A 12585-nucleotide genomic window follows, 5' to 3' on the forward strand; every position below is an offset into this window, starting at 1 on the left:
GATTTGAGGATTTGGTGGTTCCACTTCTTGATATTAAATCTGTATTCAAGCATCTCCTTGTGCTCTGAAACAAAGGGGGATCCCACTCCCAAAGACAGAATCTCAATAGAGGAGAGTTTGTAGATCTTACCTATGATAGAATCAGGGGCAGGCATGATAGGGATCGAGGTCGGATGCTGGCATGCGGTTTGGGGGGATAGGGAAGTGGGGCAAGCACGAGAGGTGTGCCCTACCTAATTGCACTTGAAGCATCTGAAGGATCCCAACTTGCAAGATCTCGCCATATGTGATTGAGATCACCACAAAAAATAAGCACCATTTTGATTTTTGGTGGAGACAACTCGTTGGGCAACTCTAACTTTGCATGTTCGCTTTTTGATGATGATGACTGTGGTCTAACCTTCTTCAGAAGAGGAAGCAGGAGCAGGCGGACGAGGGATAATACCTTCGTGGGGGGTTCCTTGAAGAGGTTTAGCGGCGGAGGAGATTGGTGGGGGGATGTGAATCGTTGCGGTGGCTGACGATTTGGATGGGACAACTTGGATCCACGTTGCCAAGTAGCAGGAACAAAATTCTTAATGGAGATACCGATATTGATGAATCTTATCTGCCTCCTCAAGACCTCCATTTTTCCAACTTTCTTTTTTTTCCTTGGTCAAAATAGAACTTGAAGCTATCAAAGCTAAGAACGTGACCATATTTTTTTGTTTTTAACTTATGTTCTTGTAGAAGATATTTTATGTAAATTAGGGGTTGTTGTGAGTTAAACAAGTTTCTTTATTTTTCTTTTTTTCTTTTTTGCTTTTTTGCCACTTTTATATCAAAGCAAGTCTTTTATGAAAAGGTTAATTGCAGAGAGACCCATGTGCCATCACCAAATTTAAACTTACAACCCCTGTATTTCTATTGTTGTAATAACAATAATAACAACTTTTTGAACCTTTTCTGTGGGTCTATCTGCAATAATAGTTTTTATTCAGGGGGTATGTCCGCAACGATAGAACAAGTATAGTTAATTCAATTTGGTGATAGCATAGGGGCTCTATCTGCAAAAACACTTTTCTTGAAATGTGTCATTACAAGTTGAAACATTCAATTGAAACCTTTTCTCTAGCATGTAGCCTGCAAAAAATATGAACCTGGTGTGGGTGCATGATGGTTATCTTGATGGAGGTCGTGGGATGCTGCAGTTTGTTCAACTAGTTTCAAGCCCGTGCGATGCACGGATTTGTTTAATATACAAAAATTGATGTAGCAAAATAATGCAAAATAAAACAATAATAATATATAAGTAATCAGAAATAATTCAACCTAACCTGAATATATGTTTCATTTACTATTAAACTGTAAAAAAGAATCAAAATATAATTTCCCTATCATAACAAAATAGATAAAATGTCTCATGTTTATATAATTAATGTTATAATATTTTGCTATACCAAGTAATTAGTATGCAGCATAAAGTTTAGTTCCAAACAGAATATTTAAAGCACATAGAGATACTTGTCAAGTATATATATCTATGAATCAAAACAATAATTATCAATAAATTGATAAACAAAATATCTATGTAGTGCATACAAAAAGTTTACTAAATAATGTTTTAGACCAGAATACTAAATATAAGTTTCAGACATCATGAATCTGATATAGATTTATCAAAAAGTAGCTTGAACTCTTTGTAGAATATTCTAATTCTCTTTTTCAATCTTGATCTGTTTTTGCTATTTGTTGCTAGACATTTGCGGAGAAATCAAGTATACCGAAACTGAGTGCTCGACATCAGATTCCAACAAATTTCTCTTGCAATGAGTAATGTTATTCGAGGAACAAATTTCAACTTCATTATTACCAGTGACCGATAGCGAGCCTTGTGTTTCAGTATAACATAATAGTTAGCATGTTAATGAGGTGGCAGGAAAAAATTGTTGTACAGTTAATGTGAAGAATCAAGAATTCAATATTAAAGCGAAAAGAAATAGACTATCCAAAGTGATAATGGTGAAAGTTGTAGCAACAAAAGATACTATTCAAAAAGATATTAAAGAATTTGGTATTACATTAAGAAGGATTACTATGACAACCTATAATCAGAAATCTTCTCGGTGAATTCCAGTAATTATGCTAGCTACTTCTCTCAATTAATCTATGGTTAAGTTTTTCATGATCAAGTAAATGCATGGTTCAATTAAGTATTTAAATTTTTTTAATTTGTACATCAAGGAGAAGATGATGGAAGTTTTTGATGCAAAGTGTCAAAAGTTAATTAGAAGCTTCACGAGATTGATAATGGGTCATTGACAAATAAAACTCAAGCCAGAAATTATGTTAACTAAACTTCAAGCTTTCATTTGCTTTGAAAACTTCTAAAACTCAAATGGTAAAAAAATCATGTATTATTATAAGTCATTCTACTCACTAAATAGATTAGAATCTGACAAAATATAATGCATCCTTTTAAAAAATCAAAAATTAAAAACATATTCTACACATTCTGGGAAAATAAAGGCATGTTTATTTTATCTATTTAGTTAGCATACTAATAAGATATAAAGAAAATATTTTTGCACTGTTAATATGAAGAATCAAGAGAACAATAATAAAATAAAATACAAAGTGATAAAGGTGAAAGAAGCAGCAATATCAAAAGAGTATTTAAAAAATAAGTATTGTGAAATATACATCTAAAGAGAATTTGAGAGTTTTACCTTATCAGGTTGTCCCCTTGATTATAAAGAGAGGTGTTAAGGTGTTACTATAAGTATTAGTTTTGATCATAGTTATAATTGGATGGAGGTTGTACATATAATGCTTTTGTTACTATAAGTATTAGTTTTGATCATAGTTATAATTGGATGGAGGTTGTACATATAATGCTTTTGGTATGACATCTATAATTTCCTTTCCATAGTTATAATTGGATGGAGGTTGTACATATAATGCTTTTGGTATGACATCTATAATTTCCTTTCATTTCACCAAAAAAAATAAATCAATAAAAAATAAATACAAACATGAGAAATGAAAAAGAAAAATAATACTAATGTATTGACTTACATTATCAAGATCATCTCAGTTATTTTAAAAAATTCAGCTTCATTAGTGAGATATTCTTGACCTGTCGAATCCTAATGAACAAAATATTACTAATATTTTGCTCAATCTCATCTATATATGCAGATTGATACATGAAATGAATAGATATGTAGTTATATAAAAGAAGGAAATATGTAATGTAATGTACCAGGTTCAAATCTAAGCTGTCTTTGAAAGCTGCATTTCTTCACCCAGCAGATTTAAGTCTTGTGCATCAAAACGTTCAAGCCAACAACAACGTTCAAAACTCCGAATCTTTATCTTGCAAACAGGGTTATAAAAAAATGGTAGGAGATAAAGAAAGGATGATCCTGATATGAAACTTTGAATAACAACCGGGATATAAAAAAATGCTAATTTATTTTAATTGACATTCTTTCTCTATCCCTCTTTATCTCCAAAAACACTCCTGTTCCATAAGAAACTTCTACCATCCACAGCTGCCTCCTTACGATAAAAATGACGTACAAGCTTAATCATGTTTGTTTCATATACAAGCTTAATCCCTATACATTATAAAAGAAGATAAAACTACCAAAAAGATGAAAACAATCTTGTAGTACCCTTTCCAACTGGACTTTCACAAATTCGAATAGTATTGGTGACTGTGTAACAATTAGAGATTCATAAAAATTTTAGTAAGGAAAAGTTTTTGGCATTATCGGTACAGTACAAACAAAATATTAAAAGTGATTAAAAAACAAAGTGAAACAAACCTGCAATACTCTTTCCGATCGGACCTTTGCAGATTTTATTGATAGATAAAGTGAGCTCTAATTAAAATGTGGAGGGGGAGTTGCATTATTGTTCTAACTGATGATGATAGAATCTCTAATGGATAGAGATTAATTATTCAAACCAGGTCACGTATAAAGCATGTAACAAATTTTGTGCAAAGGTAAATTAAAAATATAGATAAAACTGTTGTGAAATGAGTCGATGAGGTTTTAAATGATACTGTGTTAAATATGAAATTGCAATATAAATGGAAATCTAAAGAACTAATGTGCAAATACCGAGATTTAAGCGACTAACCAGTGATTAAGATTGATTTAAGAGACTAATCTGTAATTACCCCCAAAAATAATTATTCAGACCGGGTCACGTATAAAGCATGTAACAAATTATCCTAATTGCAGTTTTGTTGATTATGGCAATTTTCTCGCTCGTAATAGTTTTTTAAATTCACCCCTGAAATAAGAAACAAAGTAAGGGGACAAAAGCAGCTCGTTTGGCTTCTGCTTATGACGACAATATATGATTCCAAAGGCAAGATAGCACGAGATTAGATCCACCTAGCACAGCCTGGACTTAATTGGAGCACTAAGTGCTTCAATGAATGGAAAACCTTACCAAAGATTAAACTTTTCATAAAGTTACATATTATGCTTTTCATAATTTTCTATGCTTTAGGTGCCTCGTATTATGCTTTCTTCTTATCATGAATCAGAAAACAATGTTGAATCATATTTTTCATAACTTTCTATGCTTTAGGTGCCTCATATTATGCTTTCTTCTTATCATGAATCAGAAAACAATAGCAGATCCAAAAGCTCACCGATGGTGGGGATTGTGGTGACGATCTCTCCAAGCTTCAGCTTGTAAAGGATCGTGGTTTTACCGGCGGCATTAGGGCCGGTGTCCGGCCCGGGCCCGGAAACCCTGGCAAAACCCGGGCCCGGGCCCGGGCCCGGGTCGCCGTTGGCGAGCCCTGTCCGGGCCCGGCCCAGGCCCGGAACAGTGCCCAAATTGGGCACTGGGCTTCGAATGGCCGGGCCGGGCTGACCCGACCCGGCCCGGGTCAAATCTGGCCTAACGGCCAGATTTGACCTTTTGACCGTTTTGCCCCTTAAAACGGTCAAAAAACGGCTATTTTTCGAGGGTTTTTTGGTTATTTACCTAAAGGGCTGCTTCTATAAATAGAGGGGGGGTTTCAATTCATTTCCTCACAACAAAACTCATCTATTTCTCTCTCTACTACTCTCTTATACAATCTTATACTATCTCATACTAATATACTATCCTATAATCTTTTGTATTTTCTAATACTTCCAACAAATGGCTTCTGGGTCTGATTATGAAGAGCAACATGCAACTCCTACCGATCCAGAGATGAGTCCTCCTACAACAACTCCTCATCCTACCGGTGTTAATCCTGAATCTGGTGGCGACGAATCTACGGCACCAAGAGCTCCAAAAAGGCCGAGGTCTGATGTATGGAATTTTTTTGAGAAGATAGACGTCACCAAGGATGAACACGGTAGGATCATCTCTCAGAATGCGAAATGTGCGTTGTGCGGCCAGATATTCAAAGCTCATCATAAGAGCGGCACCAACCATCTCAAACGGCATATTGAAAAACACAACAAAGGCCAAAATCTACAAGGTGATATCCGGCAGTCTATGCTTTCCCAATCATCCTCTTCAGGTACCCTCGGCAGTTGGAATTATGACGCTGCCCGAGCCCGGAAATGCGTAATCAGGTTTATTGTTCTTAAAAACCTTCCTTTTAAATTAGTAGAAGATGATGAATTTGAAGATTTGTTTAGAGATGGTTTTTATCCTGTATTTACAAAATTTTCTCGTCAAACCTGTCAACGTGATATTTTAAAATATTATGTTGAGGAACAGGGAAAAATAATTTCTTATTTTAAAAATTTAAACTGCAAATTTTCTTTAACTTCTGATATTTGGTCATCTAGAGTGCAAACTGGTTATTTATGTATAACAGCACACTGGATTGATGAAAGTTGGAAAATGTTTAAAAGAGTTGTTTCTTTTATTGCAATTGAAGAGTCACACACTGGTATTAATGTTGCAAATTTAATTGTTGAAGAACTTATGAAACTAGAAATTGATCAAAGAATATTTACTCTTTCACTAGATAATGCAAGTAATAATAATGTAGCTGTTGATTTTCTGAAAATAACTTTGTCATTGCCATGTCATGGTGAGCTTTTTCATGTTAGATGTATCTGTCATATTTTAAATTTAATTGTTCAAAGTGCATTTTCTGAAATTAAACCCATGATAGAAAAAGTTAGAACAGTTACTAATATGCATAATGCTTCTGAAATGAGAATTAAAAGATGGAAACAATGTTGTAAAAGAAAAAATTATAAGCCTAGACTAATTCCAAAAGATGTTGACCATAGGTGGAATTCCACCTATGCAATGTTATCTGTAGCAATAGAATATAAAGAAATTATAAATGATTTTATAAATTTTTATGCTTCTAGTTCTAGCTCTGGTAGTGCTTATGGAATAACTGAAGATGAATGGACAGTTATATGTAAATTAAATGAGATGTTACAAGTTTTTTATGATGCTACTATGTTATTATCTGGTTGTTATTATCCAACTATTACTTTAGCTGCTTTACAAATTTTAAATATTCAAAAATTTTTTGCAAAATATCGTATGGATGATACTTTTGGAAATATAATTTTTCAAATGGAGAGTAAATTTAATAAGTATTTTAGGCCTATTCCTCATATTTTTGGTATTGGTGTTCTTATTGATCCATGCTTGAAGGAAATTGGCCTTCGAAGTTTGTTACAATCATTGTATGGTGGACAGATTATAGACTTAGATGATGGATCCACCCTTACTGCTACTACTCATTATTTAGCTATTAGAAATTATTTTCAAACCTTATATGATGAGTATGCAGCTAGATATGGTGTAGCTACACAACAGTCTTCAGCTTCGGCACCTTCAGCTTCGAGCACAGGTCGAGGTAAAAGTGTAAGTTTTGATAGGTATGCAATGGTAGCTGAACTAACTGGTGGATCTGGAACTTCATCAGGATTAGATGTTTCTGAAATAGATGAATATTTTTCTGCTTCTTTAGTTAGATGTCAAGGAAATGCTTTAGATATTTTGCAATGGTGGAAAGTATATGGATCAGTTTCATATCCTATACTTTCCACCATGGTTCGTGACTTACTATCAGTGCAGGTTTCGACTGTAGCCTCGGAATCCGCTTTCAGCACAGCAGGACGTTTGATCGACGACCACAGGACATGCTTAGATCCGTATACTGTACAAGCGGTGATGTGCTTACAGGATTGGTGGAGATACGAGAAGCGAACACAAGGCATCGAACGGATTGCTATGATTGAAGATAAATTTGAAGAGTTGGGACTAGCAGATAGATATAATGATTAGATAATATTCATAAAATTGTAATTTTTATTTCTTAGCTTTAAATTTGAATTAAATTATTTCGAAAAAAGTTGCAAATGATAGTGATATGGGTGAGTAGGTGCCAACCTAGTTGGGATGTACTCATCTATTGTGATGCGATGAATTTCGAAATAAATTTATACTTGTAAAGGATTTACCGATTATTAATAAAGAAGTTATTTTTATTATTTTTTGTACTTGTAATTTATGTCATTTCATTTCAAGTTATTAATTAAATTTATGACATTTTTTATAATAATTTATGATTTATGGTTTTGTTAAAATTTTAAAAAAATTAAAAAATAAAAAAAAATTATAAAAAAAACAAACCGGGCCGGCCCGGTGTCCGGCCCGCTCAGGCCCGGGCCCGGGTCCGGGCTTGGGTTTTGCCCGGCCCGGGCCCGGTTTCCCGGGCCGGGCCGGCCCGGATGGACAGCCCTAGGCAGCATCGAGACCCACCATCAGGACCCTCATCTCCTTCTTCGCGAACAACCGACTAAAGAGCTAGAGGAAGAAGAGGTAGCAACTTTGTGCCCTAGCTTTGTTTTGAAAACAATTATCTCTCGCTTCATCTTCTTCTTCTTGGCGAAGAGGGGGCTTGGATCAATGCCGGTGCTCTCAGCATCCTCGGCCTCTTCGATCCCTTGGGGAATTTTGGAGGAGGAGGAGCAGGGTTTGAGGAAAAAGGCTCTGTACTCCATGAGGGAGAGAAGCTTTGATGCTTTTTGGGTCAAGGAATCAGAAAGAATAAAAAAGGGGAGGAGAATACGAAGAGGCGGAGGGTTTTTCTCTAGGAGGAGAATACGAAGAGGGGAGCTTTGGAAATGAAGAAAGGGAAAACACTGGAATCAAGCTCTAATTGTGGCACCGGTTTTAATTTATAAATCAAATTTTTTTAAGAAAATTAAAAAAAATAAGAATTTGCCACGTGCCATTTTGCCAAGTAGCGTTTTGAAGGATAACACTTTTTAAGTAATAGTATGTAGATATTGTCCTTAAACATTTTAAGTCATATATATATATGAAAAACAACTATGATAAATTACCAATTCCCTAAGAGATGTACATTAATATCAATTCATGCTCTGATATGGAAGATTTATATATGTGAAGAAATTTTCAAAACCGACCCAAACTATGTTTTTATTTTTAAAACCAACCCACTTTTTTTTGTTTATCAAAATCGATCCATTTTTTGCCACGTCAGCTTAATCTCATTTCCTAATTAGTCGGGATTGCCTACCCCGACTATTTAGGACAGCAAAAACCGAGTTTAAGGCTTCTAATTGGGGTTTAACAACCTCCTAAATAGTCGAGGTTGCCAACCCCGCTGCTTAAGAATGGGATTAAGCTGATGTGGCAAAAAATGTGTCGATTTTGATAAAAAAAAAAGTGAGTCGGTTTTGAAAATAAAAACATGGTTTGGGTTGGTTTTGAAAATTTCTTCTTATACATGTTTAAGTGGCGACAATCCAAAGTCTGAACATACTCAAGAACAATGCACTTCCACTCCACAATACATAAATAGAAATCTCAAATACAAAGGGCAGCAAAAATAAAACATTGAACGCAACTAAATCCATCTACCACGGATTTGGTGAGATCCAAATAGGCGGAACTAAGCGCTTGGCATTTACTTGGCTAAAATCTTGAAAGCTTTCGTCTCCCAAGTCATATGTGCCCATGTCACAAATTGAATACTTATCGATATCTTCTGATTTACAATTACCCCGCGCAATGCATCTATGCCCCGACCCATGCTCCGTAAAATATATGCAATTTGGCTTGCATCCTTCATGTTCTGCTGCTCGTACACAAAGCGAATAGTTTTGACCCAAAAATAAAGCTTGATCACCCAAGCTTTCCATATCGACCCATTTAAAGTTGAATTTGTATCTAATTGGGACTCTCTCATTGACGGTGAGGTAGAAATTGTCTTCAGCAGGCACGATTGGCTCATCAACAGATTCAAGCTTGTATATATAAAACTCACTCGTCTTTCCAACATCTCCATCATATCTGTAATCGATCTCTCTCACAACTTGCAGGAGGTCACCATTTGTCGACTCAACAAGATATCTGTCGACAACAAACAACTGGTCTGGTGCATTCGCAATTTGTTTCATCTTTTTATCACCTGCAATATCGTAAACAACGGCTATCCCCATATAATTAATACCATAAATTTGACCCTCGTAATAGATAACATCTTGGAGGTGAGTCAGAGAACCCTCCGCATTAGTCCACTTGTCATCTCCAATCCTACAAAATGATAGCACGCGTAAATTGGATATGATTGCCACGGCTAATATGCAATCATCATTACCCTCCAAATTTCTTCCCTTGTTTGAAGGATCAGACAATATAACAGCCTTTTCTACGAACCCAAAATCATTGAATTCACCGCTTGTGAAACCACCATCAGGGTGTTGGAATGCATCTAGAGATGGGAGATTGACTTGGGCCCTTGTTAATGGATTCAAAAGCTGAATGTCTCGGCCATGGATATCCACTGTGAACAACCAACCGTAAGAGGATCCAACAATCCACTTGTTTCTTATTTCAGGCACAATAAACTCTCCATGATTTCTTCCATCTGAAATAGAAAAAAAGCTGATGTTTTCCGTCTCATCATCAAGACATTGCATTAGCAATGGTAGGGGAGGGGGTTTGCTAGGATGGGCACAGAGGCAGAAGGGTAATTTAGGCGGAAGCAAGTGAAGGTTATCGTAGATAATGGAGCGGAATTGCCTACAAACAGAACCAAACTGAAGGCTGTCTCTGTGATTATCTATCTTTTCAAGGATTAGTTGCAAGAGATCGATAGAGAGTCCATCCAGTGAGGCCATTGATAATATTCCTGAAGATTAAGAAAACAAGGAAAATAAAAATAAAAAATATTTAGTGGGACACTGAGTTATGAGATAGTTATTACATCCTGCAGAATAGCAGCACATAATAACGTCAATTCTAAGAATGAAAGATCTTAAGAATAATTATATTGATAAGAAAAAATTGTTTGTCTAAGAGTAGATGCTTCAGATTTTACTTTCCCCGTAAACTATTAAATTTGTTCCTTCTTACTTCTCGAACTATTTTTGGTCCATATGTTCCCCATAAACTATAGAATTCGTCCTCTGCTTACCTCCTCAATTATTTTCTATCCCACCCAGCCCCCTACAATATTAAAATTTTCCCTACTTACTCCCTTAACTATCACTTTCTGACTTTCAGTACTATACCCCATTTTCATTTATTAATCTGGGTGCTTTATATTGTTTCATGAAAGAAAAGTGATAAGCCTGATGATAAGGTGGGACTAAAAATAGTTCAGGGCTAGTGCAGGGAAGAATTTAATAGTTTAAGGGCAAGGTGAGATCATAAAATACCAGGAGGTAAGCGGGAACAAATTTAATAGTTTCCAGGGCAAGAAGGCACCGGGCCCATGTTTTAAATGAAAAGACATTATCTAAGAATGCATGTCCTGTTTAAAAAGAAAATACTTTTTATAAATTTAAGAATAAAATACTCCTAAAATTTAAGAAAGAGAATTAGTAAAAACTAACTCCTAACATTGAAAATAAAATTAACAAAATTTTTAAGAGAATAAGTAATTCTACACCTATTGGTTTTACATCAAAATGAACTAATCTCTAACAATGTTCTAATAGTTTATTTTTGTAAAGAATACCATTCATGCTACACAATTATATGCATATTGCAATTGATGTACAATGAAAAAGGAATCTCCAAGCTTGTCAAATAAAACAAATCTTAAAGACGAATAGATTATAGACAACAATATTACTATAGTATTTCTTACGGGCATACTGTGTTGGTTTAAACTATTTTTTCGTTGGACTCAGATCTTTGTTGATCTTAACTCTTCGCTATTATTTATTCAAATTATTCATAATCATCCATAATATAACTAAGAATAATATTATCTGTAAGTATTGCACTAATTTTAGCAGTACCATACCATCTTTCTGAATACAAGAAAACTATCATTAAGAGTAGTTGGAGAACACTACTGAACATTCAACCTTGTTAGTTTTTGGATTTAGCTTCTAACACGTCCAAGTTTTCTAGGTAATTTTTTTCATTAGTAGATATTTCTTTTTGGAAAAAAAAGGGTGTAACTATGATCAAACGGAGTCCAGCAAATCATACTCATAAGACGTGATTTTGGAACAGTAAGACAACACATCTATACGAAAACCCGTTGTAAAACTAGGTTATCAAACTTTGAACTTTAATTTGAATCCTGAGGTATCAATAGCTAGATGTAACAACAAAAAGCAAGCAAAACTAACAAAAACAACAGTAAAGGACAAAAAAATCACCTGCTTTTACCTAGCTCTACTTGCATCACCTTTGACATTCTGAGATGTTGTCTATTGCAATTTGCAAGTGTTCAACGAGGTAACTCAAAAAACTATACGGCCTTTTTACGGGCTTGGCTTGGGCTTGAAGTCCAATGGATTGAATATTAGCAAAACTTATGTAGTTGTTTGACTAGGGCGTCCATAAGTCTATCCGCCAATACAAAACTAAGCTAATCTGTTGAAATGACAGATTCAATTAAACTAAACACATGATCAACTCCAAGTTAATATTTGATTATTGATGTCTTCAGCCTTTGATTATTCACAATTACTATTGGTTTTGTAATTTTTGGCCATAAAAAAGTATGAACATCCAAGTACAGAAGCAATAAACAGTTCATACCTTTTATCCAAAATCGTTTAATTGCTTGCAGCTGGCTCGACGCTTAGAAAACTTGTCTGTCTCAACAAGAAATAGCGATGAAAAAGGAGGAGAGCAATTAGATTGAGAACTAATTCTCTCTTCTTATTTATAGTCTCCAACAAATCCTTCTCCTACACGCAATAGAAAAACTAATCATCCATTAGATGAAATCCAACGGTCCATAAAGTGTCATCAATTTGAACACAGACATCCTACTTCTTCAAACCCTGCACTTTATAGGCGACGCAACAGCCTCTCCTTTAAACTTTATTTTTTATTTTTTGAAAGAAAATCAAAATAAGGGGAATTTTTTTATCCTAGTCAGGAAAAAAGATCTCAACTTTCTCACAACTGATTTAAGAGGGTTGCCACCTTAGAAATTTTAAAAAGAGAACATTAACATACAATTCAGGATGAAATCAATAAAATTAAAAGCAGCAGTAATAAATTACTCATGCATATCTCTCCCTTGACGATTTCAGTGATTTTTGGGGAAAAGACGAATCCTTAGACCCTTAGGAATCTGGATCTCATAAGGGGTAAAAATTT

General features: G+C 34.9%; 1 protein-coding gene across 1 annotated transcript; it reads right to left on the bottom strand.

Annotated features, from left to right (window-relative positions):
* On the bottom strand, positions 8823-12109 carry LOC109845362 (putative F-box protein At5g55150). Its single transcript, XM_020414609.1, has 2 exons — positions 12016-12109; positions 8823-10144 (listed from the first exon to the last, which is right to left on the bottom strand). Exon 2 carries the CDS (start codon positions 10131-10133, stop codon positions 8868-8870), a length of 1266 nt encoding a protein of 421 aa, XP_020270198.1. The 5' UTR covers positions 10134-10144; positions 12016-12109; the 3' UTR covers positions 8823-8867.

The sequence above is a fragment of the Asparagus officinalis genome, chromosome 6 (genome assembly GCF_001876935.1).
Source record: "Asparagus officinalis chromosome 6, Aspof.V1, whole genome shotgun sequence".
Lineage (NCBI taxonomy): Eukaryota > Viridiplantae > Streptophyta > Magnoliopsida > Asparagales > Asparagaceae > Asparagus > Asparagus officinalis.

Bases quoted from the DNA above. Each gene is read 5' to 3' on its own strand.
- LOC109845362 (XM_020414609.1), bottom strand. From the start codon at position 10,133: ATGGCCTCACTGGATGGACTCTCTATCGATCTCTTGCAACTAATCCTT.